The 26,266-nt window shown below is 36.1% G+C and overlaps 1 protein-coding gene across 2 annotated transcripts in view; it reads right to left on the reverse strand.

The window, feature by feature from the left end:
- Positions 1-4,439: 4,439 nt before the first annotated feature.
- The window catches only part of LOC136797491 (rab11 family-interacting protein 3-like), a 28,189-nt gene continuing 6,362 nt past the window's right edge, over positions 4,440-26,266 (reverse strand). For both annotated transcript variants that reach the window (XM_067054067.1, XM_067054066.1), the window contains exons 5-12: positions 24,062-24,224; positions 23,255-23,358; positions 15,421-15,511; positions 13,978-14,027; positions 7,443-7,524; positions 6,766-7,017; positions 6,304-6,381; positions 4,440-5,760 (exon numbers count right to left, since the gene is read on the reverse strand). In XM_067054067.1, the coding sequence (XP_066910168.1) occupies positions 5,602-5,760; positions 6,304-6,381; positions 6,766-7,017; positions 7,443-7,524; positions 13,978-14,027; positions 15,421-15,511; positions 23,255-23,358; positions 24,062-24,224 (979 nt within the window). In that variant the 3' untranslated portion in view covers positions 4,440-5,601. The remainder of the gene's footprint in view (positions 5,761-6,303; positions 6,382-6,765; positions 7,018-7,442; positions 7,525-13,977; positions 14,028-15,420; positions 15,512-23,254; positions 23,359-24,061; positions 24,225-26,266) is intronic.

A 26,266-nucleotide genomic window follows, 5' to 3' on the forward strand; every position in this document is an offset into this window, starting at 1 on the left:
GTTGCTAGGTCCTGACCGCAGGTGAAAAAATTTTGTGTCGATTGACATTGGGTGATGGAATGGATGACGGTCAAATTGCTCCACATATTGATATATTCATACAAGATGGCGGCTTTTCCACTACATATTGCTACACAATGCTGTCTATTTAAAAAAAAATCTACGTAATGACTAGAGGCCCGGAATCTTCGAGTTTGAAAAATGACGTAATTGCTGATGTCAGCAAAAATTCAAGGGATAGTTTTAAAACATCTTGTAGTTGTATGTATGCAGCATCATCGAACAATTAAAAAATAATTCTCATAGATAATGATGTACATGATGCGTTTTCAAGCAATCTAGGCATATTCTAAAGTAAATTTCAAAATTTTTCTCTTGCTTTGGGCGGCGAAACTCTTGGAACACCGCACCGGGTACGGCAGGTACGTCACTCGCCGTACCAGATATTAGCCTCCGTCTCGGAAGAGGACTGGGCCCGAATTTGCGGACGTTTTCACAGTTTCACTTTCGTTTTCGGCTATACGACAGCGTTTTCAAGCAGAAAGCAGAGGAAATCTGTGAAATTATGGCAGGGAATGCTAACCTATTTTTCCAGTGTTTTTCAAGATTGGAGCAAGATTATTGTTCTAGAAAGTTCATAAAGGCCTAATAGTTTCAGATTAGTATGATTTTCATCAGAAAAAAAACATTTACACCAAAGCTCCTTATTGATATGTGAAGGCTACCAAAAATAGCAATGTCCTCCATCAGAACAACTTTAACATAAGGGACAAGGACAGTCAAGAAGTCTACTTTGTTGAAAATTTGCACAAAATACTTAAATGGTACTATGGAAGCCCATTCTATACTCCTAAATGATAGTTGAAAGATCAGCAGTTGAGAGGGTTGATTTAAAATAGAACTCAAAGCACACAATAAAGTATACATATACTTATATTTGTCCAGAAAGAACTGGCATGTTGTTTGCTTTGTTTTGGTGTTTAAAAATATGTACTTATCAGTCCTAAAAAAAATTCAAATTCGAATATAATGAGGGCAATGAGTCTGGTTAAATGTTACTATATTTACAAGAAAGGATTACTGAAAAAAATACTACTGTATATACTACTGATCTACTGATGAACTAAACTCAAAAACTAAAATTTTACCATAAATTTACATTACGACAATTTAAAAATCCATGCAACAAAGAAAAAAACATGGCTCAAAGTTTTAAAAACAGAGCTAGTCAGAGCTTCCATTCAGTAGGTATAGAGCTTTCAAAATTTGAAAACAGATACTGCAGATACTACAAGACATATAGCTACTATATCCACACGGTTTTTTCGATTCATGAAAAAAATAAAGTATTTATCAAAAAAAGGTTCTCTTTTTTTTTGGTAATCAATTCCAACAAACAACAATCAATATAACAGTTTTTTGAAAACCAACCCACAGTGTAAATATTATCAACCAACTAAACCCACACCGCCAAAATTGTAAAAATAAGTCAATATAATTTCTATCAACAATTTCTCGTAAAATGTTTTTTTTCCAACATTCTGATACCAATCATGGCTGGAGGCATCATGTGTAGAGTGACTGTGTGGCATTTCATTGTTTTTAATGATCACGATACCAAACATCAACCAAATAAAACTGACGCCAAGCTAAATCTGTCGATTAAAATTCTCCATGAAAATTATAATTGAAACTTATCTCGTAAAATGCTTTTTTCAACATTCTGGAGGTGTTCAAAGTTTGAGGTATCATATGTAGAGCCAAGCAATCCATGAAAAGTCATTTGCTATCCCATTTGCCATGAGATATATGAGTCAACAAATCAAACAAAAACCAACAAATCATGTCTCTTCACTTTCATGTCACATCGTTTTTATATGGGATATCAGAAAGCCAATCTACAAGAAGAGCCATCTTCCTTTATTATGGAGTGTTCCAAACTATTAGTAGGTTGTTTGGAAGTAAAGAAACCCACACAGTTTGTTTTATTTTGAAGATTTAACTTGAAAACATACTGCATCTTTCCAGCAGAAACTCATGTTTCAACCTGCTACATAACATTGGTCAGTCGGGTCTGCTACTAACATGTAATAGTTTTATTATAGCTGAGCTCGGAATCCGTAGGCAGAACTTGTAACATGTATTATGTGTGTAATTATGTCAGTCGACTTGAATCATGATACATTACTTACATTTCACTGGATGCATTTTCGCTGTGAAATTATCCGCAAAATTTTCTGACCGCGTTCTGAGACGGAGGCTAATTTGCTAACAAATGGTCAGTGCTAAATAAAATCAAAGATTTTGTGTCACAAAACAAGGCATACTTGGCTAACAATATTGTATTAAGGCCCTTTTTCAATCATAAAAGAGCGAAAATTGTCGAAAAATTTCGTGATTGCTTCGCTCGCGTTGTTGTTTTCCATACATTTGCTTCCATGAGAGAGGGGTCGAGCATTGGAATCCCGGAGGGGGGGGGGCACTTAGGCAAAAATGGATGATGGATATGTGCTGACGGTAAGGGTCGGTTCTTTCACCTTTCAAAGGGTCGGAAAAATCAGAACGTTTTAAATTAGTCTCTCTAACGTCTAAGGGTCGGAAAATTCAGGATTTTTAGGAAATTTTTTGATTTCCAGAGAAAAAATTATAATAAAGTCTCTCTAAGGGGGTGGGTCAACTTTTCAGCAAAAATCAGTCTCTCTAAGGGTCGGTTTTCGGAGGTTCCGTCCGCACATACCCCTCATTCGCCAACCCTAGTACCCCCCCGGATTGGATTGGAATTTGAGTATCCTCTGGTCGTACTAAGCTTGTGATGAAGTCTACGGCTTCTCAAACCATGATTGGCCCAACCTCGATTTGAAATTAAAAAAGACTTCCTACGGTTCTGCGAGGAAGAAAACTCCTCACCAAAAGCCCACCCTACGCCAGAGGGGTAGTTCTTTGTAACTTTGGCGCGGCAGACCTAAAACATTGCTTTACTGAAGCTCAAATAGCTGTAAAAGATTCCTTAAAAAAGGTCGACGCTATCGAGAATAAGGTTACAAAACTGCAGAAAACTTCATATTGGCGAAAATGTTTGGCATAAGAATAGGTTAAAAAATTTTTTTTTCACAACACACTTTTGTCCTCAAAATTTTCGCCATAAGAAGGTATAGCGGAAAACATTTTCTTCCAGGTATTTTTCTCAACTCTTAACAGAACAAATAAAATGACTTTCTTTTCAAACGAGTTCTTTTGCCTAATAAACACAACAAGCTACAAGTTAAAACTACAATGGTTTGATAAAAAATAACAATTCCTTCTTATAAGCTCTATATTTTGTCAGGAACATTTAAAATTTTGGTCGGGGAAAAGTGACGAATTTGAGATTTTGGTCGGGGAAAGTGACGAAAAAGCCTCTCTTCTAGGTGACAAAATTTTTCCCGACGAAAAAAAAACCCCGACTAAATAGAACTGCGACATTTTTCCCCGATAAGGTAAGCCGCAGATACTATAGAGTACCTTAATTACACGAATACCTTATCGGCCAAAACTTAGTCGGTCCTTAGTGACTAAATTTTAACGAGGTGACTAAAATTAGAGTCGACCATTCTAAATCTAGAACGCCATGGGAATAACGGTAAAGATAGTGAATGCCAGGTCCTCTGGGAGTGAAAGTGAAAAAAGACTGCTCACTGGGATACCCATGTATCCCTTTTTGTCTAAATTATCCCTACCCCTATACCCCACCCCTCTTGAAGTAAAACCCCAGTGAAACAAGATATTTCAATATTACAGTCCAACCAAACCATGTACACGTTTTTTTTTTTATAAGGAACCTTAACTTTGCTCTGAGCCTGGAGTTCCTTATTTTTACAGAGAATTTCAGTCTCAAAGCTCCTTATCGAGTTCCTTACTACATAGGAAATTTTGAACTTTTTGCCCCTTGAAAGATCAAAATTTGGTCAAATTAGTCCCAATAAGGTACATTATTTTCAAATCCACTTATTCTCAGCCTGAGCAGTTCCTTAACAATTCCTTATTTTTTGAACCATTTTCAGCCTCGGGTTCCTTATAAACGTGTTCCTTATTAAAAAAAAACGTGTATATTGAAACTTTGGAAAAAAAACAAATTATAAATCTTGGTCACAAAACAAACAATTTCAAAACAAATTATAACAATTAATCATTTTTAATATTTACAGTGAAAATTAACGGTGTAATAAAATAAAATAGGATCATTAAGAAATTAATATTGCATAATAGGAGGATTACACAAGATAAGGATTGTTTTGTTTATAAAAAGGTAAGGTTTCATACTCAAATGTTATTTTTTATTTATGTTCAAATTTCTGGACAGTAGGCAGAAGCCCACAAAATGCAAACAAACCAGGAAACCCTGGGAAAACATCTTTTTGCAACATCAAATTTTATGCGAAATGAACAAGACAAACTTATTATAATCATGCCCAAAAAGATTTCCAGATCTAAAATCTAAAATACATTAGATGCATAAAAGACACTAAGAAAATATTGAATAAAGCAAAAACAAGCTAAAATTTACAAACTTAAAATTACAAAAATCAATAAAACAAAAAATAAGTTACAAAAGTGTATGAAAAACATGATTTTAAACAATTAGTAAAAAAGATCTGAGCAAAATTTATGCATTATTTATATACGATTAAAACAAGCAACGAAAAAATTACTGTACAACACGATAAAAATATATCGATTATCGATTATCAATCAATAAATTAAAATTCTCTTCATAATTTTGTTCTCTGTTTTAAAAAAATTATCTACCCCCTTTCAATACGTCAAAGACAAGTATCAACTGGTATCAAGACATAAACTTTTGAAATAAATGTCCAGTTCCCAGAGTAAGGTATTTACAGTGGAAAAATTTGGAAGCCATAATTTCTGCACTTGTGAATTTTGTACGTACATGGAACGTCAAGATTTCAAAAACTCGCCTAAATCATAGGAAAAAAACTCGATGGAATAACATTAAATTTGCCGCACTTGAGTTGCCGAATTCTACACTCGAGGTTATGTTAGAACTTATGTGCACTCGAGGTGAAAACTCGTGTAAACTTGCCCCTGAAAATACCTCATTGATACAATTGTTGTGAAATCATTAGTATCTAAGTACGCATGATATGACTGAACAATCAAGTCCCAAAAATTCCTAATTCCAAAAGCATTTCTGCCCTCGCAAACGGCACCAAACGTTTCCCCATCAGATAGACGAATAACATTGCATCAGGTGATTCCATGATTCCATTTATTTTGTTTAACCCTAATTCTCATTCTGTGATACAATCGTCATAAGCGAAAACCTGGCTCACATGACCAGTAAAACCATTATGTCGAATCCCGCTAACCTTTAAATCAACATTGAGATAATCGATTATTGTGAAATCAAATGTTCCAGCTTCCACTTCAACGGCATTCCAAATGATGACTTTTTGTAATAGTTCTACTTTAACCATTGATGTCGCGGGACGAGTCTCAAGTGCCACATCTGCTAATGACCAACATGAAACGTAGATGCACTCTACCGATCATATCACACTATGCTTTTGAATAATTGGCATATACTAGAAACTAGGCTTGCTTTTATTTCTCGAGCAGCATAGGGTCACTCTGCATGATTAATATAAGGAGTTGATCAACGTATTGTTTCAAACGGTGATTCTCATTTTCTTCGGCACGCAACGCGTCCAATACGTCCGTCTTATCTGCTGTTTGTAGTTCGTCCGCAAGTGTATGCGTTTTCTTAAAAAAAAAGGAAAGGAAAAGTCAGGTTATATACTTCAAATGCAGCGGCGTCTCCATTCGCGCAGTTATAAATCAAAGAAGCAAAAGGAAATTCTGAATTCTGAATTGTTTTTAAGGGTTTGTTGTCTGTTGTTGTTGCAGAGGTTTGAGTTATCGAGACTCTATTGACTTAAAACTTCTTCTCGATTGTTGTAAAGGTCCCGAATAAACGTCCCAACCTGAAAGATTTTCGGACCCCCCTCTCGCTCTTAATAGGATCCCCTCATTTATTTATTTTTGAAAATATTTTCAGTTATCACAAGCTGAATTGCTCTAAATAGCCTGTTCTCAGCTTATCATTGCCTTATTTTGGGGTTTTTTTGGAGTATGATTTCGGCCCGTTTATTAGGTTTTAAAAAAATTCGGTCCCCCCTTTTATTCGGGAGGGACCCCCTACTATTCGGGACCTTAAAGTATCAGCTGCTGTTATAAAAGTGACGTAATGTTAGAAGACACTGCCAGGGGTGCGTATCCTGAATAAAAACCATATTATTTTTGTACCTCCATTTCGATTTTAGTATTCTGTTCAAACATCTGATTACGTAAATCGTCTTGTGCTGTTCTCAGATTGTTGTTCTCCTGAAGAAGAAAAGAAGAAAATCAATTTTTCCAACATTTCAATTCATCATACATTTATAAACTTTAAATATCTTGTTATTTTTTATTATTCCACCTCCCCTTCCAACTTATTAGGACCCCCGTTTATTAATTTTTGAAAACATTTTCGACTTTCAATAAAAAGAGTCCCTATCTTGGTCTAAATAACCAGGCTTTAGCCTATAATCATATTATTCTAGAAGTACAATTTCCACCCCCTGGTAAATAGCCCCCCCCCATTTATTAAAATTTGAAGATTTTTCCAACCACCCCGTTTTTAGGCACCTGAGACTAAGTGGCCTTCGGACTAAGAAAAAAGCAACCATAGGGGTGAGTATACAGGGAGTATACAGTGAGTATACACACCTTTTTGATGATTTCCATTTGCTTGAGTAAATCTTCATGTTCGTCATATTGTGAGATAGCAGCATTTTTCATATATTTCAAATTCTCAATTTCGTGCGTCAAAATCATGACCTCTTCCACCCGCTCATGTTGTTCGCGTTCAAGATCATCCGTCTTGACTTTCAATTTGTACTTGTAGTGTTCGATTTCTTTCTCTTTTTCAATGAGCTCTGCTTGAAGGTTTTCGATTTTTTGTTGTGCTAATCGACGCTCCTGTGGAAAAACAAAACACAAATTTTTTAGACTGAACTCATTATGTGGCAAAACTGCATAACATTTCAAATGGGTGGACACACCTATACTAAGAAACCAAAGAACCTTGTATATTCGAATGGAAACAGGGTGGCATCGGTCGCGGTACTAATATTAGCAAGTTTATGTTTTTCCACTTTTGAGGACGGTAGAGTGACTGAAGCGATAACCCGTAGTTCTGACCCGCAAAATCGAGGACGATAAAAGTGCTAATTACCATCGCCCTCAGCTGGTCAGGATCTAGCCATATTAGAACCTTACCGTCTCGCAGAAAAAACACACATGCATAAACTTGGTATATTGATACATCTCGAGAGGGGTGTATTCTGGGCTTTCTCGGGTGTTTGCGTGTTTTTCATGCCTTGAACATTAAGAATATAGCCTACCTCTAGAGAATTTTCAATTTCTTTTCTCAACATCGGTTCCACACTTTTCAAATTTTCTATGTGCCCTTCTGCTTCTTCTAGTCTAAAAGATGAACACATGTTTGATCAGTTACTTGATGAGGGCGACCCGTAGGCTCCCATTTCTCTAGCTATATACCCGAAGGAAGGGAAGGGCGCCAGTCCTTTCACTAGATGGACTTCCTCTTGATCTATCTCTTTAGTTGCGGAGCATCAAGCAGAGAGGCATCAAGTACCATTTTGGGAATCTTTGGTATAACCTGGCAGGGGGGTCGAACCTTTATGCTACGGGCGCTTCATAATAAGTTCACACTAGAGCCAAGTCAATGAACTCACTAGACGGTTTTTTATAAAAGCACGAGGCTTTCGATGACCAAAGAGTTAAGAATACCTTATCGGGGAAAAAAATGTCAGAGTTTTATTTAGTCGGGGTTTTTTTTCGTCAGGGAAAAATTTCGTCACCTAGAGGCATTTTCGTCACTTTCCCCCGACCGGAATTTCAAATTCGTCACTTTTCCCCGACGAAATTTACAATTTAGTCACTTTCACCCAACTAAATAGTCCAAATGAAATGGTTTCCTTCACTAGCTCGAAAAAAGTAATTCGACATTTAAAGCACTAATTTCGGTTAATTAAGGTGTAAAAAATGTAGATTTTAATTTTGGTTGAGGTTTAAAAAATCGGGCAAAAGTTTTGGTCGGGTTTAAAAAAAATCGGGTAAAAGTTTCGATCGAGTAATAAAATATCGGAGAAAAAATTCGTCGGGGGAAAATTTCGTCACCCCCTCATTTTTTCCCCGATAAGGTATTTTAAGGATTTGCGCTAATTATTGTGAAGCTAGTAAACTAATCATCGATGAATAATGCAAGCAGAGACTGGGACTGAGCCAACACGATATTAATGAACTGAAAGATGAATAGAAATCAATAGAGTGGGGCTCAGGCCCTCGAGCCCAGACCCCTGAATAGGGCGAGCAAACATGAGCGAGAAAAGGAAAGGAATCAAGGACTTGGAAGGAAGAGCTCGAAGGAAGAGGACTTCGAAAGAAGAGCTCAAAGGAAAAGGACTTGAAAAGGAGAACTTGAAGGAGAAGGACTTGAACAGAGACTATTGTTAATTATATGCCAGAGTTATTAATTTAATTGATGTCATTATATCGTACATTATTTGATAAATATTACTTAATTGGAAAAAGACCTAAATTCCCTTCGTCACACTGAAGGTGAACCAGAAGAACTCGCTTCGCAAGAATCAAAGATCCAAAAGGAGGAAGCTACATTACACCAAAGAACGAGAACAGTAAGAGATTGTAGTAGAATACCACTTAATTACACAGAAACTGAACTATTGTTGATTGGTAGTTTGGTTGATTTCGCGATTAAGGACACGTTATTTTGAAAAGGACAAAAGTGATTTTACATCAGAAAGTATTAAAAACTATCAAAACGAGAGTTTTACACAAAATCAATTATTTAAAGTTCAACGAGAAGAGAAGTTTAACGTCAAACTCTCGGTATCAATTATTCAACAAACTTGAACGCAGTGAACCTTTGCCGTAACCAAGCATTGGTTACAATTGATCCAAGCATTGGTTACAATTGATTCAAGTAAAATAATACCTAACATTGTGCAGTAAATTTTGATTTCAATTTTGTGTTTTGAATCGAAAGATAAATAAGTAAAGGAAGAGGAATACAGCATCTAGAGGTAACACATTTGGACAACTTATAAATCATTCAACATGCAACTCGCTAAAACGACAGTGTCGATGAAAGCGAAAACAAGCAAGCAATGACGAGCATCTTCAAGATGAACGTAATCCAAATGACTTTGGACGATATACCACAATTCAATGGAACCAGTAATGAAAATATCAAAAGCTATTTCGAACGTTTCGAGAGCATAGCAACCATTGGCAAGTGGAGCTCCAAAGAACGTTTGAACGTTCTAACAGCATATGGCTTACAAGGTCACGCGATGCACTATTACAGAGCGCTACCAGCAGACGTGAAGCCTTCATACAAACTGATAAAAGAGATGTTGCTGAACTACTTCTGGTCGTCCGATATCAGAATGTTAAAGAAAGCTGAATTAGTCAACCTCAAACAAGAGGAATGTTCATCACTAGATGTCTACCTTGAAAAACTCCAAGAGCTAGTGTATCAATTAAATTACAGCAATGAGCAGAAATTGGACTCACTCATCGCCGGACTGAATGAGGATTTACGAATATCAATCATTTTAAAGAGATTCAAAACCTTCAATGAAGCAGTGGCTTACATCAGATTAGAAAACGCGATCAAGCCGAATTACAATGTGAACTCCACCAAACTGCTCAAAGAGCTGAACGAAAAGATTGACAAATTAGCAGCTGGCGCGTGTACTGTCCAATCTTCCGGTGCAACACCAAGACGACTGTCATTAAATGAGTACGCCGGTGAAAGAGATCTCGATGAAGAAGTATCCGAGGTGATCAAACAAAAGTTACGAATGATAACGCCTCAAACAATCAATACGCTTGACCAACCAAAGATTGCATCAACAACAGACGGAATGAGAGCGATCGAAAGAATGCAAGCCAAAATCAAGAATCTCAAGCGACAACGGAACAGACCTCCTCAACAAAATAGAGGAATCTCCTTAAATGGACGCCGCTACACTTCAACGCGAACGCCGGTAAGAGACCAGAAACCTCGAAAATGCTCAAAAATTTACCCACCACCGAATATTATCTACCGACCACCGGAAATTATTCGCCAACCACGCAAGTCATTTATACAACCACCAAAGATTCATCCACCACCTATCATTATCGAAGTTCACTCACCACCGAAGGTTCATTACCGACCACCAAAGATTATTCGCCGACCACGTATAACATGTCAACAACCGCCGAAATTTCACTCACCGAGCGAAATTGTTTATGAACCGTCAAAACTTCACTCGTTGTCAAGGATTACAAACCTGTCGCCAAAGATATGCCATCTTTCGCTAAAGAAATCGCAAGAAATGATTCAACATTCATCTAGAATTATTCGAACCCCCTCCAAGGTTATCCATCAGCCACCAAATAATTCACAGCATTTGTCAGAAATTAAGAAAACACTGTCCAAGAATGTTGAAAAGTCTTCCAGAATAAACCAGTCCGAGAATATTGTAAAGCCGTCCAAGATTGTTAAAAAGCCGTCCGAGATTGTCAAAAAGCCGTCAGAGATTGTTAAAAAGTCAACCGAAATTGTCAAAAAGCCGTCCGAAGTTGTTGAAAAGCCGACCGATATTATCGAAAAACCGTCCGATATTATGAAGAAGCCAACCGAGAGTATTAAAAGTCCATGTTGTAGTGTTCAAGAGCCGTCCAAGAATATTGAATACCCGAAGAATATTCCGAAATCATACGAGAGTGTTCAAATATCCACAAAAGAGTCGACAGAATGTATGAGGTTTCAACTGAAATGCCGAAAATACCAGATAAATCGAAACAGAAACAAGATACAACTGAGTCTGCTACTGAAAATAATTTTACCAACGTTGTACATCCTGATTATGAATATCATATCGTTGATAAATCTTACAATACAATATCAAGTGAAAAGCCAGCAGCAACCAGAAATCAGTGAAAGAATTCTCAACGATGATAAAATATACGACCAGAACAACCAATGGCACAACCGAAAGATCTACGAGTACAAGAAAAGAATTTTTGAAAAACAACAAATTTATCCCAGAAACAAAAATAAACTTCGTTCATTGTGTTGAGTACTCAATACTTAACCATGCTTGATAAAGTTGATATTTAATGAAACACGAATATTTAAAGAACTGCACAGAGCACCAAACCAAAAAAAAAAGAAAAAAGTTATATCGAGTCAAAATTGCGTACATTGAGAAGAACAGTTAACCGACTACAACCAAGACAAAATTTAGCGCAGAGAAATTGTTGAATAAATTCCGAGATGTCGAATAGAATGCAGATATGTTTACGTACCGAATGAGATTAACAATTAACTAAAGACTAAAATATTGTTAAAAGAGAAACTGAAATTGAACAAATATTTTATTGATTTTATGAAATTTTTAAGAGATGAATTGAGTTTATGTAATACTAATGAATCAGACGATAATTTGTAATTTAGTTATTTTCAAATAAAATATTTCAGCATTAGAAATTGTTAATTATACGTAAAATTTGATATATAAAGGACCGACATCAAAGTTGAAAACAACTTGAAGATCTGCGAAGATGAAAACTTGACATGCAGTCCAGAATACACCGATTGTGTAATGTTTTAATTTAGTGACGAGAACGTCACTGTCAAACAACGAGGATGGTAAGTCATATCAGTGTACTAAGTAAAATCCAGAGAAGAATAAACCATTAAAACGGTTATGAAAACTCGATAAGTAAACAACCACAATTGAGCACTTAATTGCACCAAAACATCAGCACGAAAGCAAAAGCATTAAAAAGTTAATGATTCCTGAAAGAAAGAAGTAAGCGAAACCACGATCCCAAATTTTTTTTGAAGTGACGAGGACGTCACTTGTCGAACGTCGGAGATGTGAAGCTAGTAAACTAATCATCGATGAATAATGCAAGCAGAGACTGGGACTGAGCCAACACGATATTAATGAACTGAAAGATGAATAGAAATCAATAGAGTGGGGCTCAGGCCCTCGAGCCCAGACCCCTGAATAGGGCGAGCAAACATGAACGAGAAAAGGAAAGGAATCAAGGACTTGGAAGGAAGAGCTCGAAGGAAGAGGACTTCGAAAGAAGAGCTCAAAGGAAAAGGACTTGAAAAGGAGAACTTGAAGGAGAAGGACTTGAACAGAGACTATTGTTAATTATATGCCAGAGTTACTAATTTATTTGATGTCATTATATTTTACATTTCCTGATAATAATTGGAAAAAGACATAACTTCCCTTCGTCACATTATTTAGGAAATCACACAGGAATACTCACAGAATGGTGAAAATAAGAACATTAAGAATATTTTAAAGACTTAAAACTCGAAAAGTTAAGAAGTTCCGAAGGTTTCAAAAATCTTTGGATCTTTTTATTTAAAAAACGTGTATGACAGACAATGTATATGAAACCATTAAGTAAATCTGATGTGAGCCACGTTTTCACTGTGTGTACACTCATTTTAAAAACGTTTTCTTCCAAATGAAGAATACTGTTGCCAACCAAAATTCAAACCCGTGAGTGGCACATAAATCCTTCCTATTTATCAAGCCAAAATTCACAGGGAAGAAAAATCAAGAAAATAACGTATTCAAAATATAAACAGTCGATTTTTAAAAATATATCGTTAAGCAAACAGCGAATTGAATTTTTAAAGCAAACATTTAGATTTTAAAAGAAAATTTGAACTCTAGCCTGCAAGTAGGAGCATGACCGAGGATCAATAAAAACAACTATTTTGATACAAAAAAGGGAAGAGTCGAAAAAGCTTTAAAGGATTTAAACAAGAACAACTAAGAAACCAAACTAACGAAGAGGTTTATGCTCGCTGTCTATAGAAAAGTATTACGGGGTCCTGGAAAACGAATATATACATCTCACAAAAAAATAATTTCTAAACTGAACATAATATTAGAAGTATGAAAAAACAATCGAATCCAAAAGTCAAATCAGCTTGCTGGTCAACAAAAACTCCAAAAAGATGATATCAAATCTAATTTACAAAACCAAAACAAAAAGTTGTACACAATCACATCATTCATAAACACGAGAATAACAACATGCTTAAAAAAGACGTAATATTCCATTTCATAACTAATTACCTAATTAAAAAAATATAGTATTCGTTATTACTCACATCAACCCTTTTGGGAGAAGGTTGGAATTTCAGCTAATTAGCTTAACAGAACAGAAATGAAAGTATTTCCTGCAATCTCTTCATAATGAATTATATACTAAAGATAATCTGATCGGCTTATATAAATTACCGGCTAGAGTTTCCGTGCAATACGCTTGAATTCTCTGTAATTCGAGTCTCTATAATTCGATCTATAACAACGGTTTGGAAAACTGTACAACTAGAGTCAATACACCTTTTCGACAGTAGTCGCGCGGTCAGGCGCGTGCCACTTAACTATTTAATTATACCACTAAACTCGATCCAATCCTTTTTTTAGCACATTTTTCTAGTGTCTATAGGTGCGAAAAAGGGACTGGGACGGTTTTAGTGGGATAAAGCGGACAAAAAAATGCCCGCGCGGCAATTGGCGGCTACGGTCGAAAAGGTGTATTATCGTCGGATTCTTGGAGAAATAACCAAAGTTTTTTTCAAAAGGACAAAAAATCTTTAGAATACACGTTTTTTATAAGAACATCCAAAAATTTAGAAGCCCGAAGAGGATGTTCTTAACTTTATGATTTTCAAAGCTAAAACTAGGGTAGCACAGCTCGGAAGAAAGATCTAAATGAGATTGTCTCAAAGTAACATTTATAACAAATCCCGAATAACAAAAAACGATAATGCGATCCCCGAATACATAATGAACTTACTTAATTTGTAGACGATCGATATTTTCAGTGTGATCTCTTTGGACTTTTTGCTGGAAAAAGACAAATAAAGCATTAGTATTGTTAAACAATAATAAGCTACATTCTAGGTCTCATTGGACATTCGACATAAAGAAGTATTTGGAATCCTCACCAACTCAATAGCATCAGTGAGAAAACATTGGACCTGCTACAAAATGTAGTACTTAGCCGATAGACCGTTCAGCTTGCTTGTTTGTCTTATACCACGTGAAAACAATCGATAGAACCTTGATTCTTGAGTGACTCATAAATCCATGTTAAATTGTAAAAATAAATCCCTTCGTTTAGTATACAATCATGGTCGAAATCTATTGAGAATTAAGCTTATTTCCTCGTTTCTCGAAATTTGGAGTTCGGGCGAGAAAGTCGATTTTGGGCCATCTCTTAAATGTAATCGGATATTTCAATTTGGCTCGGGTTTATAGACCTCCACGCTATATTATGAACCTTATTGGACCATTTTTGAACTTTTGGATTCTCACATCCTAAGGTCTCATGTTAAAACTCAGAGTTAAAACTCTACCCTTCCAACCTACTTTAGAGCACTTACAAATCGATTGTGGTTTCAAAACTTTCCGGTGAATTTCCCTTTTTTCTCAAATATTACGACCATGATTGCAGCTTAGTCATGGTATACAGTTAGTATACTTTAGTTATATATACGATAGCCTACACTCAATTCAAATGCATTACACACAAAATAGATGACAATCCACATAATGAACATTGTTGCGGTCTACTTTTGAAAAAGTTCAATGAAAGTGGAGAAATGATAAAATATAAGGGAAGGGAAGTACATTAGTGCAGATCCGTTGATTCATTACCGATAAAATATAATTAATATGTCAAAAATGTCTGCAAAAGCAATATTGTTAGGGAAATCTGAATTTCATATTAATATGAAGGTTAATTCAGTATTACGAGTTCGTATAGTACAATTGATAAGTGTTCAACGTCTATAACTTCCACGAATAGTATTACCTAATTCTAAAAAGTTTTTCAGTTTTAAAATAAGGCCTTGTAAATCTGTAAAATCCATAACTGGAACAAACTTGCGTTACTCATGTGTGTTCGAGTTATGAAGGCTCCCCTGTGTAAGCTAATATTGCTGCAAAAAAGGTCAGCCTTAGGTTCTATTTTTTTATAGTCGTTGTATCAGACAAATGGCTTTAAAGGTTTTCTTTTTACTTAAGTTTCATATCAGGACAGTGTCTGCCTATTTTTATATTGTGCTGATATAAGCAAAAAAATGTTTTTCTTTTCCTCTATCCGACCAATCTTGCTCCACATCCGTCTCAATTCAATATTCAAAAGCTTGTGATCATTGAAATTGATGAGCAAGCATACGATATCACTCTTATTTAAAAACAAAATCTTTAAAGAAAAATCTTCAAGCTCACTCACCAGTTCTTTACGATATTTTTGACTTTCTTCTTGTACTGTGACTTGAGAATGATTTTTCTGGTCGTGTAGTTGTTCTTCCAACGCATTTATTCTATATAAAAAGAAACATTATTGTTTATGAATCACTGAAAATACTCAAATTCGTAAGTAATTATTCATAAGTCATTTTAAGCCACAATCATGGCCGAAATATATTGAGATTTTTAGTGTATTTTAACGTTTTTCAGAATTTCAAGTTCGAATATTTCGATTTTAAAGGGTGTTGGTGGCTTCTAGGCTATATTCAAAGCCTTATTGGAGTAAATTTGAGCTCTAAAATCCTGATCATACCGCGCTATGATCAAATAGACACCTCATAGGCTCAGCCTCATTAATGCTGACGAAAAGAACAAACAAATCAAAAACTTCCCAGCTGGCACACAACGTTGTTTCAACGTTCATCTAACATTATATGGACGTTGTGAACGTTAAATAAACGTTGAAACAACGTTGTGTGCCAGCTGGGTTGGTTAAAGGTTTTTTTTTACATAAGTGTCCCCGTTTCATATCAGACACATGTTTCATATCAGGATAGTGCCTGCCCATTGTTATATTGTGCTGAAGCAAATGACCAATCTAGCTCCACAACCGTGTCAATTCAATATCAAAGGACTTGTAAATCAAAATTGGTGAGTAAGCAAACGATATCACTCTTATTTAAAAAGAATACCTTTAAGTAAGGCCAAAAATGACAGAAATTCAAACAGGAGAAAATTGGACGTCTCTTAATATAAACAGTTCTACTATACACAGCATCCACCAACTTTTGGGTCCCCAGGGGTTGTCAACCTACTTTCTCACTAATTTGCTATCATGATTGGATATCATGTTTTCAAAAACATCTCACACAGTCTTCTTTATTTCCCGTGAAAGTGCAAAAAATGTAGAAATCCAACTGAAATCCAATTTTTCACCAAAAGAAAATATCAAAACGCATAATTTCAAATCCCCTTCATTTTCAAATTTCACAACTTTTTTGAACTTTTGAGAGAAAGTATAAAAGAAAAGTTGCTATATAGAAGAAGAAAAGACTTGAAAATAAATATTTGTTGAAAATCGGGTCTTTTTGTTACAACCAAAAAATAAAGACAAGAAACTGAATTTCGTGCTATCTACTTTGTACGATAAACATTTTATTTTTTGACAAGTTTCAACATTTTAATTTTTCATTCTAGGAGGGTACCAAATTTACCAAATATTCATGTCTGACAAGGTCTACTTTTCAAATTCGAGCGGCACATACCCTTCGAGGCCTTCAAGGTCATTGCCTCCGAGTATTGAACATCTTTCACTGGTACTGACCCTTGAAAGACTGGATATGATCAATTCATTTCGTATCATAACACCAATAAAAAAAGATTTAAAACAATAAAACGAATAAACACTGCAAAAAGGCTAACCGACTGATCAAACCACCATCATCACAAGATTGAGAAATCACAACCATCACAACAAAACAAATCTTTAAAGTCTAAAGAGCTCTCTCTATAGCAGTAAGAGGGGGTAGAGGGGGCAGAAAGAATCAAAACCTTCATAAAATATTGATGCAATTTGATTCAATCAATCATAAAGAACATTGTCTTAATAAATTATTTACTATCGATTATTTTAACACTGTTTGTACCTACATCAAGTTGAATGTACCTCTATTGAGCACTGATAGAAATAAATCAATTTCACACCAATGTTCTTAAACTGAACTTGATTGGGCGATAAGAAGCGATAGAAAGCGATAGAAAGCGATAACTTCTCAAAATTAAAGCGATAGAAAGCGATAGCAAGCGATGGAAATATGAAAAAACAGATGTTTTTGAAGAATTAGAAGAGAAAAACTTAAACTACGAGCAGAAAGAAATCAAACGAATATCAAAGCAAATCTAGGAAAAATTGCAAATTTTTGCTCAAAAATCTTGATTTTTTTTGCTCTAAAAGAGTTTAAAATTTGAAAAAATGCACTGTAAGGGTATGAATTTCACCGATTTTTTTCTGCACTGTAAGGGTGCAATTCTAAAAGCCATTTATTTCGCCGCACATACCGTCAGTTGGTAAACCCACTGCCCCCCCGGGATATGGATTCATCATCAGAGGAAGAAGCCATTCTTTCATATATTTTAATTTTTTTGTAGTAAGCTGTCGTTTGGTCATGTCTGTTATATTTTTATTCGTTGCAGTACGTACTCAAATAGCAGAACAAAATCAAGAGAAACTCTCATATCACACACTTTTGTTTTGAAATTTTTTTTCACGAAAAAAATCATTACTTTGAGAATCTGTGTTCAAAAATTGTCGGAACTCTTTTATGTTAGGCGATAGAAAGCGATAGATATGAAAACTTTTTCATCTTTTTATTCTGGCGATAGAAAGCGATAGAAAGCGATGGAAAGCGATGGAAGGCGACAGAAAGTTATCGCCATGTTTCCATTGAAAATTGAAAAAAAATATTTTCCCTCACTTTCTGTCACTTTCTATCGCTTTCTATCGCTTCTTATCGCCCAGTGGGAACCAAGCTTTAGAGGAGTTAGTTGTGAAGAATACACGTTTTTTATAAGAAAAAAAAGGCTTCGAAGGCCAAAATATTAAGAGAACAAGTTAAGAATATTTTAAGGCTTCGCGGACTCGAAAACAGTCGATTTCGTAGGAAAATACATAACAACGGGGAAAATAAGAACATGTTAAGAACATGTTTAGACTTGAATCTCTAAAAATGTTAAGAACATCCGACTGATAGCAAATTGACAATACAGGCTCAACCTATAAAGACGGAAATCTATTTGGTTCCCCAAAGATTTAAGTTTCGTTTAAAGGTATGATTGCTAATTATTCTTACAAAATAAAGAGTTGTGCCAGGTCATCACTATGTAGAGTGAATTGTTACTAAGTTACCAAAAACGTACCATACAAGACATTGAAACTTATAACCACGTCAAAAACGAAGCCGTCTCATATTTAGCCTACGCAAAACAAAAAGTGATCGTTGCTAAATAAAATGGCTGGTATCCAAAATGAAGGAATCTTTTTTTTATGGTTATTTTTTGTGGTACCCACAGCGAAGTATTGCTATGTAAACGACAAACGGCGCATCAACAAAAAGTATTGAAGGAAAAGTAGATCTAGCGCTCTCGGTGCTGCATTTCATCACTTTTGAGTAGTGCCACCGTTAGAGTACTGCTTTCATATCTATATATAAAGCTCAGTGGAGATATAACCAAGAAATAGAATCATTCACATTTAAGTTTGCTTGAAAAAAAGTTAAGAAAAGATAAGATATATCACAACCCTATGCAAATAACCCGTCGCGTTCGCGCTGCTCGTACCATCATTACTTATTCTCAGAGATTGGGCTTTTTAGGTAAGATTCAGCTGAATTGTCAATATTTTATTTGAGATAGAATGTTATCACGAAATAAAGTAACAAATGGGTAATCGGAAAAACAAGTTTAGAACATGTTTCAAATCACCAAATCTGTTAAAATTCCAAAAAAAAGTTAATCTCACACTCACGTTCTTATGTTTCAAATTAGAAAACAAAATAGACCTTTTCATAAATAACGTTACGAACATCACTTGCCTCGTTTTAAAATTATTGTCATGGTGATTTACTCCCAGCGGATTTTATCAAAGCTACTTTCTATTCATAAAGAATCATTTAATGCTCAAGAGACATAATCACCATTGTAATTGTTTGAATACGAGGCAAGCGAGTACCTCACCAAAAACCGGGATTTTTCATTCCGTTTCTTAGAGAGTTCCACTTTGATGATTTTCGAGAAAGAAAAAGAAGCCTTTCAAGTGTATTGATGCAAATTCGATTTTTTTGCTACTGCAAGAACTTCGAAAGTTTAAAGTGACGCCAAAAAATCGAATATTTGCTCTAAACATTCGAAAAAGTCGCAAAGTGGAATAGACGTTTTTGACGGTCAATTTGACGGTTGACGGTTCAAGATGGCGGAAGTAAAAATGTCGCAGAAGTAAACATGTAAAGAAGAACGCGATTGTAAAGTCAAAAGAAAGCTGATTTCTTATACAAAGTTGCTTGACAAGGAAACTTACTGTAAGCTACAATTTAATAACCGCTTCAACACAAAAACAACGAAACTCAACCAACTCAACCCAGGTCAAGGTGCTAGATAAGGTCGAAAAATCCTGAAGAAAAGACTGCCGCTGCAAGGTAGCCGGAGTGAGAGGGCGAACAATTACCTCGAAGAAAAGACGCCTGTAGTCAAGGGTGCAGAAGGTCAGTTGAAATAGACTGACTGGCTCGAATATATAGCCAGAAGAAAAATCCTCTGCAGCCAGGAGGTAGACGCGTCTCTCCGACAGAGTGAAGAGTCTAGAATACATCAAGACCTGGTGTTTTACGAGAAGACAGGAGAAATGGCATCCAGCCAAGACTCAGAGATCTCAACAACCATAAAATGTGAAAAATGTGGACAAATTTGCAAAACCACTGGAGGGCTGAAAAGACATATGCAGTCAAAAGCTTGCAAGGAAAAAACCCCGCCAGAAGTAGATACTGTCCAGACCAAGGTTCAAACCACAAACACAACAATGACATCAATCAGTGACGAGGTCCTTCAACAAGCCACAACAGATACCAACAAGCTGCCCCCGAAACCTCCTGATCCACCACCATCTGCGCCAGATCCAGTGAAGCCTTACGATTTCAAATGGGGAAGTTGTGATGGTGATTCATTTGTAAAAAAGGTGAACCATTCGTACGAGAAGATTGTATACTGGAAGAAAAACATATTTCTTCTTCCAAAAGGTGCTGCTGGTAAACAATACATCCACGAATTAACCAGGCTGATCAATGCATGGGTAGAGAACTCACCACTGAAAAGTATCGCCCTAAAGGCCATCATGATAATGCCAGCGCTTCTCCTTCAAAAGCCATCCAAAAAGTCGAAGTCGAAAGACCACAAAGCAGCACTGGAAAGAAGAATGAAACAATGGAGTGAAGGATTCATCCTTGATCTTCTTAAAGAAGGATCAACGATTCAAGATCGTCTAAAATCGCCAAAAAAGACTGTGAGTTCGATAAAATCAACATCGAAAAAATTCATTGAGCGGATGTCAAAGGGCAATGTCAATGGTGCCATCAAACTTCTAAGTGATAACATGGTTGATGGTATCGTCCCTTTGAATGATGAGACACTGGAGATACTTCGTCAGAAACATCCTGAGCCACAACAAGCTGAAGACGATGTTCTCTTAACAGACAAACCAATCGAAGTCCATCCTGTTATCTTTGAAGAAATCGATGCTGATGCAATTCGTCAAGCAGCAGCAAGAACTAAAGGTGGCTCTGGACCCTCTGGAATGGATGGAGATGGCTGGAAGAGATTGCTGACATCCAAACAATATGGTCAAGAGTCTACTGATTTGTGCAAAGCATTGGCGAGATTTGCTAGAACTCTTTGTACAGAAATTCACTCTGAAGATTCACTTCAGCCAATCTTAGCTTGTCGTCTTATCCCGTTGAACAAAAACCCTGGCATCCGCCCGATTGGTGTTGGTGAAGTACTCCGACGTATTATTGGAAAGGTCATTGCTTCCGTCGTTAAAGACGATGTCCTTCAAAGTGTTGGTTCCCTTCAAGTCTGCGCTGGTCAAGAAGCTGGATCGGAAGCTGCTGTTCACGCAATCAGACAAATATTTGCCAATGAAGAAACCGAAGCTGTTCTGCTCATCGATGCGGCAAATGCATTTAACAGCGTGAACCGCATGGCGTTCATCCATAATGCCAAAGTCATTTGTCCGTCCCTCTCAACGTTTGTCACCAACTGCTACCAATACCAAGCAAGATTGTTCATCATTGGTGGTGCTGAAATCAAGTCAATGGAGGGAACCACACAGGGAGATCCCATAGCAATGTTCATATATGCTATTGCTATAATTCCCTTGATCCTGAGAAGTGTCGAAAGAATCCAATCAATCTCAGCCGATGCAAAGATTGCAGCATTCGCAGATGATCTTGCTGGTGTTGGCAAGCTGGTTGGCCTTAAGATTCTATGGGATGAAGTCTGCCGACTTGGTCCTAAATATGGATACTTTCCTGAACCTTCAAAGTCATGGTTGATCGTTAAACCTCACAATGTTGACCTAGCTCAAACTGTATTCGTTGGTTCAGATATCAAAATCACAACAAATGGACGTAAACATCTTGGCGCAGTTGTTGGCTCTCTTCAATTCCGCAGAGACTTCATGATGGAGAAAATCACTAATTGGTCAAATGAAATCAGAACGCTATCTAACATTGCAAAGTTCGCTCCACATGAAGCTTATGCATGCTTTATAAATGGCTACAAGCATAAAATCACGTACTTTATGCGAACAATAGATGGCATTGACGATTTTCTACACCAGCTCGATAACATCATTACAACAGAGTTCATACCAAACATCACTGGTGGTATCCAGCCTACAGGCAATGAACGAAAGCTATTTTCTCTTCCACCAAGCATGGGTGGGCTGGGAATACCTATCTTTGCTGAGGAAGCCAAGAACGAGTTCAAAAACTCAATTGAGATGACACAAAGTCTGGCTAACAACATAGCCAACCAAGAACGATCATATAATCTGGATCAAAACGAACAACGAAAAATAAAGAACAACATCAAGGCTTGTCGCAGAGAAAACCATCGAACGAAGGCAGATCACGTGTTCGAGAACATGACAACAACGCAGCAACGCTTACACGAAATAAACTCGACGAAAGGAGCATCAATCTGGCTCTCGACTCTCCCACTCAAAGAGGAGGGTTACCAACTCGACAAAGGTGTGTTTTGGGATCTCATCAAGATACGCTACGGGAAACCGCTAAGCAGACTTCCCGAAACATGTTCATGTGGTGCACGATTCGATCTTCAGCATGCCTTATCCTGTAAGAAAGGGGGTTTTGTTACATTGCGTCATAACATCTTAAGAAACATCACCGCCGATCTTCTGACTGAGATCTGTAAGGACGTACGAATTGAACCTCCGCTTCAGGCGATCACTGGTGAAGAGATGTCAAAAGGCTCTATAAAGTCAAATGAAGCAAGATTGGATGTGAGTGCTAGGGATTTCTGGATTCCATATCAGAAGGCATTTTTCGATATAAGGGTGTTTAACCCATTAGCCGGACGTTATGGAAATATGGATATCGAGAAAGCTCACGAAATTAACGAAAAAGAGAAGAAGAGGGCATACAATGAGCGTGTGATTCAGATTGAGCATGGGAGCTTTACGCCCCTTGTATTCTGTTCAAATGGAGGTAAAGGACGCGAATGTAGAAAATTTTATCAGAGACTCAGCCAAATGATTGCTGAAAAGCGTGGAATTAACTACAATATCGTGACAAATTGGATAAATCGAAAGATTTCATTTGCCCTGAACAATTGTATCATCATGTGTGTTAGAGGTTCACGGTCATTGAGAGACCAAAACCTCACTGAATCAAATGACATTGAAATTGCTGAAGCAATTTCCAAAATCAATTTCTAAATTTTTATTTATTTATTAAATTTCCCAAACTAGCTATTTTTAAAAGAAGTTTATTAGAATTGTTTTATAGCGTACCGGGAATGCCTCCGGCTTTTATTATTGTATAAGTTAAGATAATATATTCGATACTCTATTATTAAAAAAAAAATGCTATATCAAAAAAAAAAAAAAAAAAAAAAAAAAAAAAAAAAAGTGGAATAGACGTTACAGCGTAGATAAAAGCCTTGACGTCTAGTATAAGCTAACAACTGTCAAACTAAAAGAAGAAAAAGAGAACGTCCTACAACAACAGAAAACACAGGTGACTTACTTATTCATGAGCATTCTGTTTTCTTCTCTCATTCTTTTTTGTTTGTCATCATGGTCATCTTGATCCATTTTCATAATCGTCAACTGACTGCTCAACTTCTTTATCTAGTGAAAAAAAAAAAGAATGAAATTTAGTTCAAGAAGTTTAATCCCCAAATACAATGGACTCTCGTTAATTGGAACTTCCATTATTCGAATCCTTCTTTCGAATGAATTCTCATCCCCTTCAAGGATGATCCTTCTTTCTTTATTTAGAATCTCTCCGTAATTCGAACAAATTAGATTCCTCGTTCGAGTTCGAATTAGCGAGAGTCAACGGTATATTCTTCTATTCTGGACAGACAAATTTTTACCCGTCTTCAAACCATAACTCGACTATTTGTGTACAGATTAATTATCAATAATCGATTTTATCGATTGCTTACGTCTGGCTGTCTTAAAGTTTCTTTATTCTCTCAAAATATTCTGTATTATTTAGCATCCTTTTCCAGTGTTTCCATCCACTCCACTCCAAATGCAACCGCCTAGGTTTTCTAATTTTAAGGTTTAGCGCTTCCGCTTTTTCCAATTCCCTATTTACTAGGTACCCGAAAACAAGGAATCTTTTATCAAGTCAAAGTCAAAATTTACAAGACGTTCAAAGAATTCATGATATTCATGACGTAATGTTTCCTACGGAAATACCCCGGTTTAAGCCAGTAGTGGCAAATTTAAACTAGACAAAAGTTGTATAAAATTTGCCACTACTGGCAATAACCGGGGTCTTTCCGTAGAAAACATTACGTCATGAATATCATGAATAGCTCACCTCTTCAGAGAGGAGTCCGAAATCTCCTTCACCACCACCGTCCGAATAAGAATGTCGATGTCCGTTAACGTGTTTCATTTCTTCCATACTCCCATGGAGACTTGTTCGTGCGCTCTGTACTAATCGGGATGCATGATGGTTGCCTGATAAACGTCTTGATAACCTTTTATTTAAGAAAGATGAAAGTTAAGATATAACCAAATTTAAGTAGAACATGCATTTCTGGAAAGTTGATGGATGAGTTGTAAGGGTGAACTTCTGGATATCTTTTAAGAAAATTTACAAAAAACCGAAAGAAATACACCTAAAATCGTGCACTCATTCTTATAATGATAATTCACTCAATACACGGGTTGCAAAATTATATCGGTGCAGTCAAAATATGTGATTACTCGGAAAATTCGAACCAATCAGAAGTAAATGTCATGTAAGAAGTACAAAAAAATTTCGAGTGAAAGCGTGATTTGTCTTCAGCCTTTAATTTTGCAACCTGTGTATTGGGAAGATCACACACATAGCAAAATGAAAATACAAATAAAATAAGAAGCATAACAAAGTTTAACCGAAACACACACCGCACGCAACATTCAAACAAATACTTGCATTAAAAGTGGACTTTTTCACATCATCGTATTAGAAGTAAGGGAGCTCGATATCCGAAATCGATCTTTATTCAAATAAAAATAAGCTGACATGCAAGCAGTGAAATGACATAACGTTTAGTAATATTTAGTAAACATATCATAACTTATTAAGGGACTACGTAAAGTAGCTAAAAACTAACATAAAACAAGTGATACTTTTATGGACCTACCTGGTTATGCATTTAACACATATATAATTGATATCTACGTGAGAATGAACGTTAAACTATCATTCAGAACACAAATAGTGACAATTTATTAAAATTAGTCGTTTGTTTCTTATAAAAAAACGTTTAGAAACCAAAATTTCATGCTCTTGAAATATTCTTTCATATTCAAGACTTCGTGAGCATAAAAAAACATCTATCTCATCAAAAAAATGAGTAATTTGACTAAGAACATTAATGTATGCTTATTAATAGTTATTCTTATAGATAAACATGCGTTTTTTGAGCCAACAAATCTTTTTGCAAAAATCTGCTTGACCCATCTTTTACCTACTTCCATGCAAAAAATCAGAAAAAATCAATGATCCAATTTTTCACAAAGTCCAAAAAACCCACTTTTTAGCCGTTTTTTGGCCCAAATTTGCCCTAAAACATTTTTTTTTTTCGAAAATTGGGCTCCGTCATATTCGAGGGTTTATAGTTATGCATCTTTGTGCAAAAAGTCTTAAAGAATGAAAGAGCCAATCTCGAGAAAAGCTAATACCTAAGTAATTGATAATGTGCTTATAAAAAAATATTGAACTTGGCCAGTTTTTCTATAAAAACACGCCAAGCAACCAAAATTTCATGTCTAAACACACATATTCTTCAAAAGTAAGCCCTCATGAGCAAAAAAAACTTCTATCTCATAAAGAAATTGAGTAATTTGACTAAGAACATTGATGTATGCTTATTAATAGTGATTCTTATAGATAAACATGCGTTTTTTTAGCCAAATAAATTTTTTTGGAAAAATCTGCTTTAGCCATCTTTTACCTATGATGGTACCCTACTTTCATGCAAAATATCAAAAAAATTTAATGATCCAATTTTTCACAAAGTCCAAAAAACCCGTTTTTTAGCCGTTTTTTGGCCCAAATTTACCCAAAAAATTTTTTTTTAGAAAATCGGGCTCCGTCACATTTTGGCCACCACCGTTTTGCACCTTTGTACCAAAAATCAAATGATTCCTATGATTCAATCTCGAGAAAAGCTGGTAACGAACGGACGGACGGACGGACGGACGGACGGACGGACAGAGGTGAATTTATAGGACCTTCACTCCACCGGGGTAGGTCCAACAAGCAATTTTGACAACACAGACAGGGTTATGAAAGGTGCAATGGATAAAGAAAATTTGAAGAAATAATTCTTTTTATCTCGTGCTAAAAAAACCTTCAAAATAATTTCACTGTGTGACGTAGTTTCTAAGCTAAAAACAAGTAGTTTTAAACCCTTAGACGGCTTTCGTTTTCGAATAGTAGCCAGTAGTAGTGACTATTTGAAATTAGGTCAGATTCATACTTTTGTGATTGGTAGGTCTAGGGATCTTGTTAAGACTAGATTCTTGATCT

The sequence above is a fragment of the Clytia hemisphaerica genome, unplaced genomic scaffold (assembly GCF_902728285.1).
Source record: "Clytia hemisphaerica strain Z4C2 unplaced genomic scaffold, Clytia hemisphaerica genome assembly, whole genome shotgun sequence".
Classification (NCBI taxonomy): Eukaryota; Metazoa; Cnidaria; class Hydrozoa; order Leptothecata; family Clytiidae; genus Clytia; species Clytia hemisphaerica.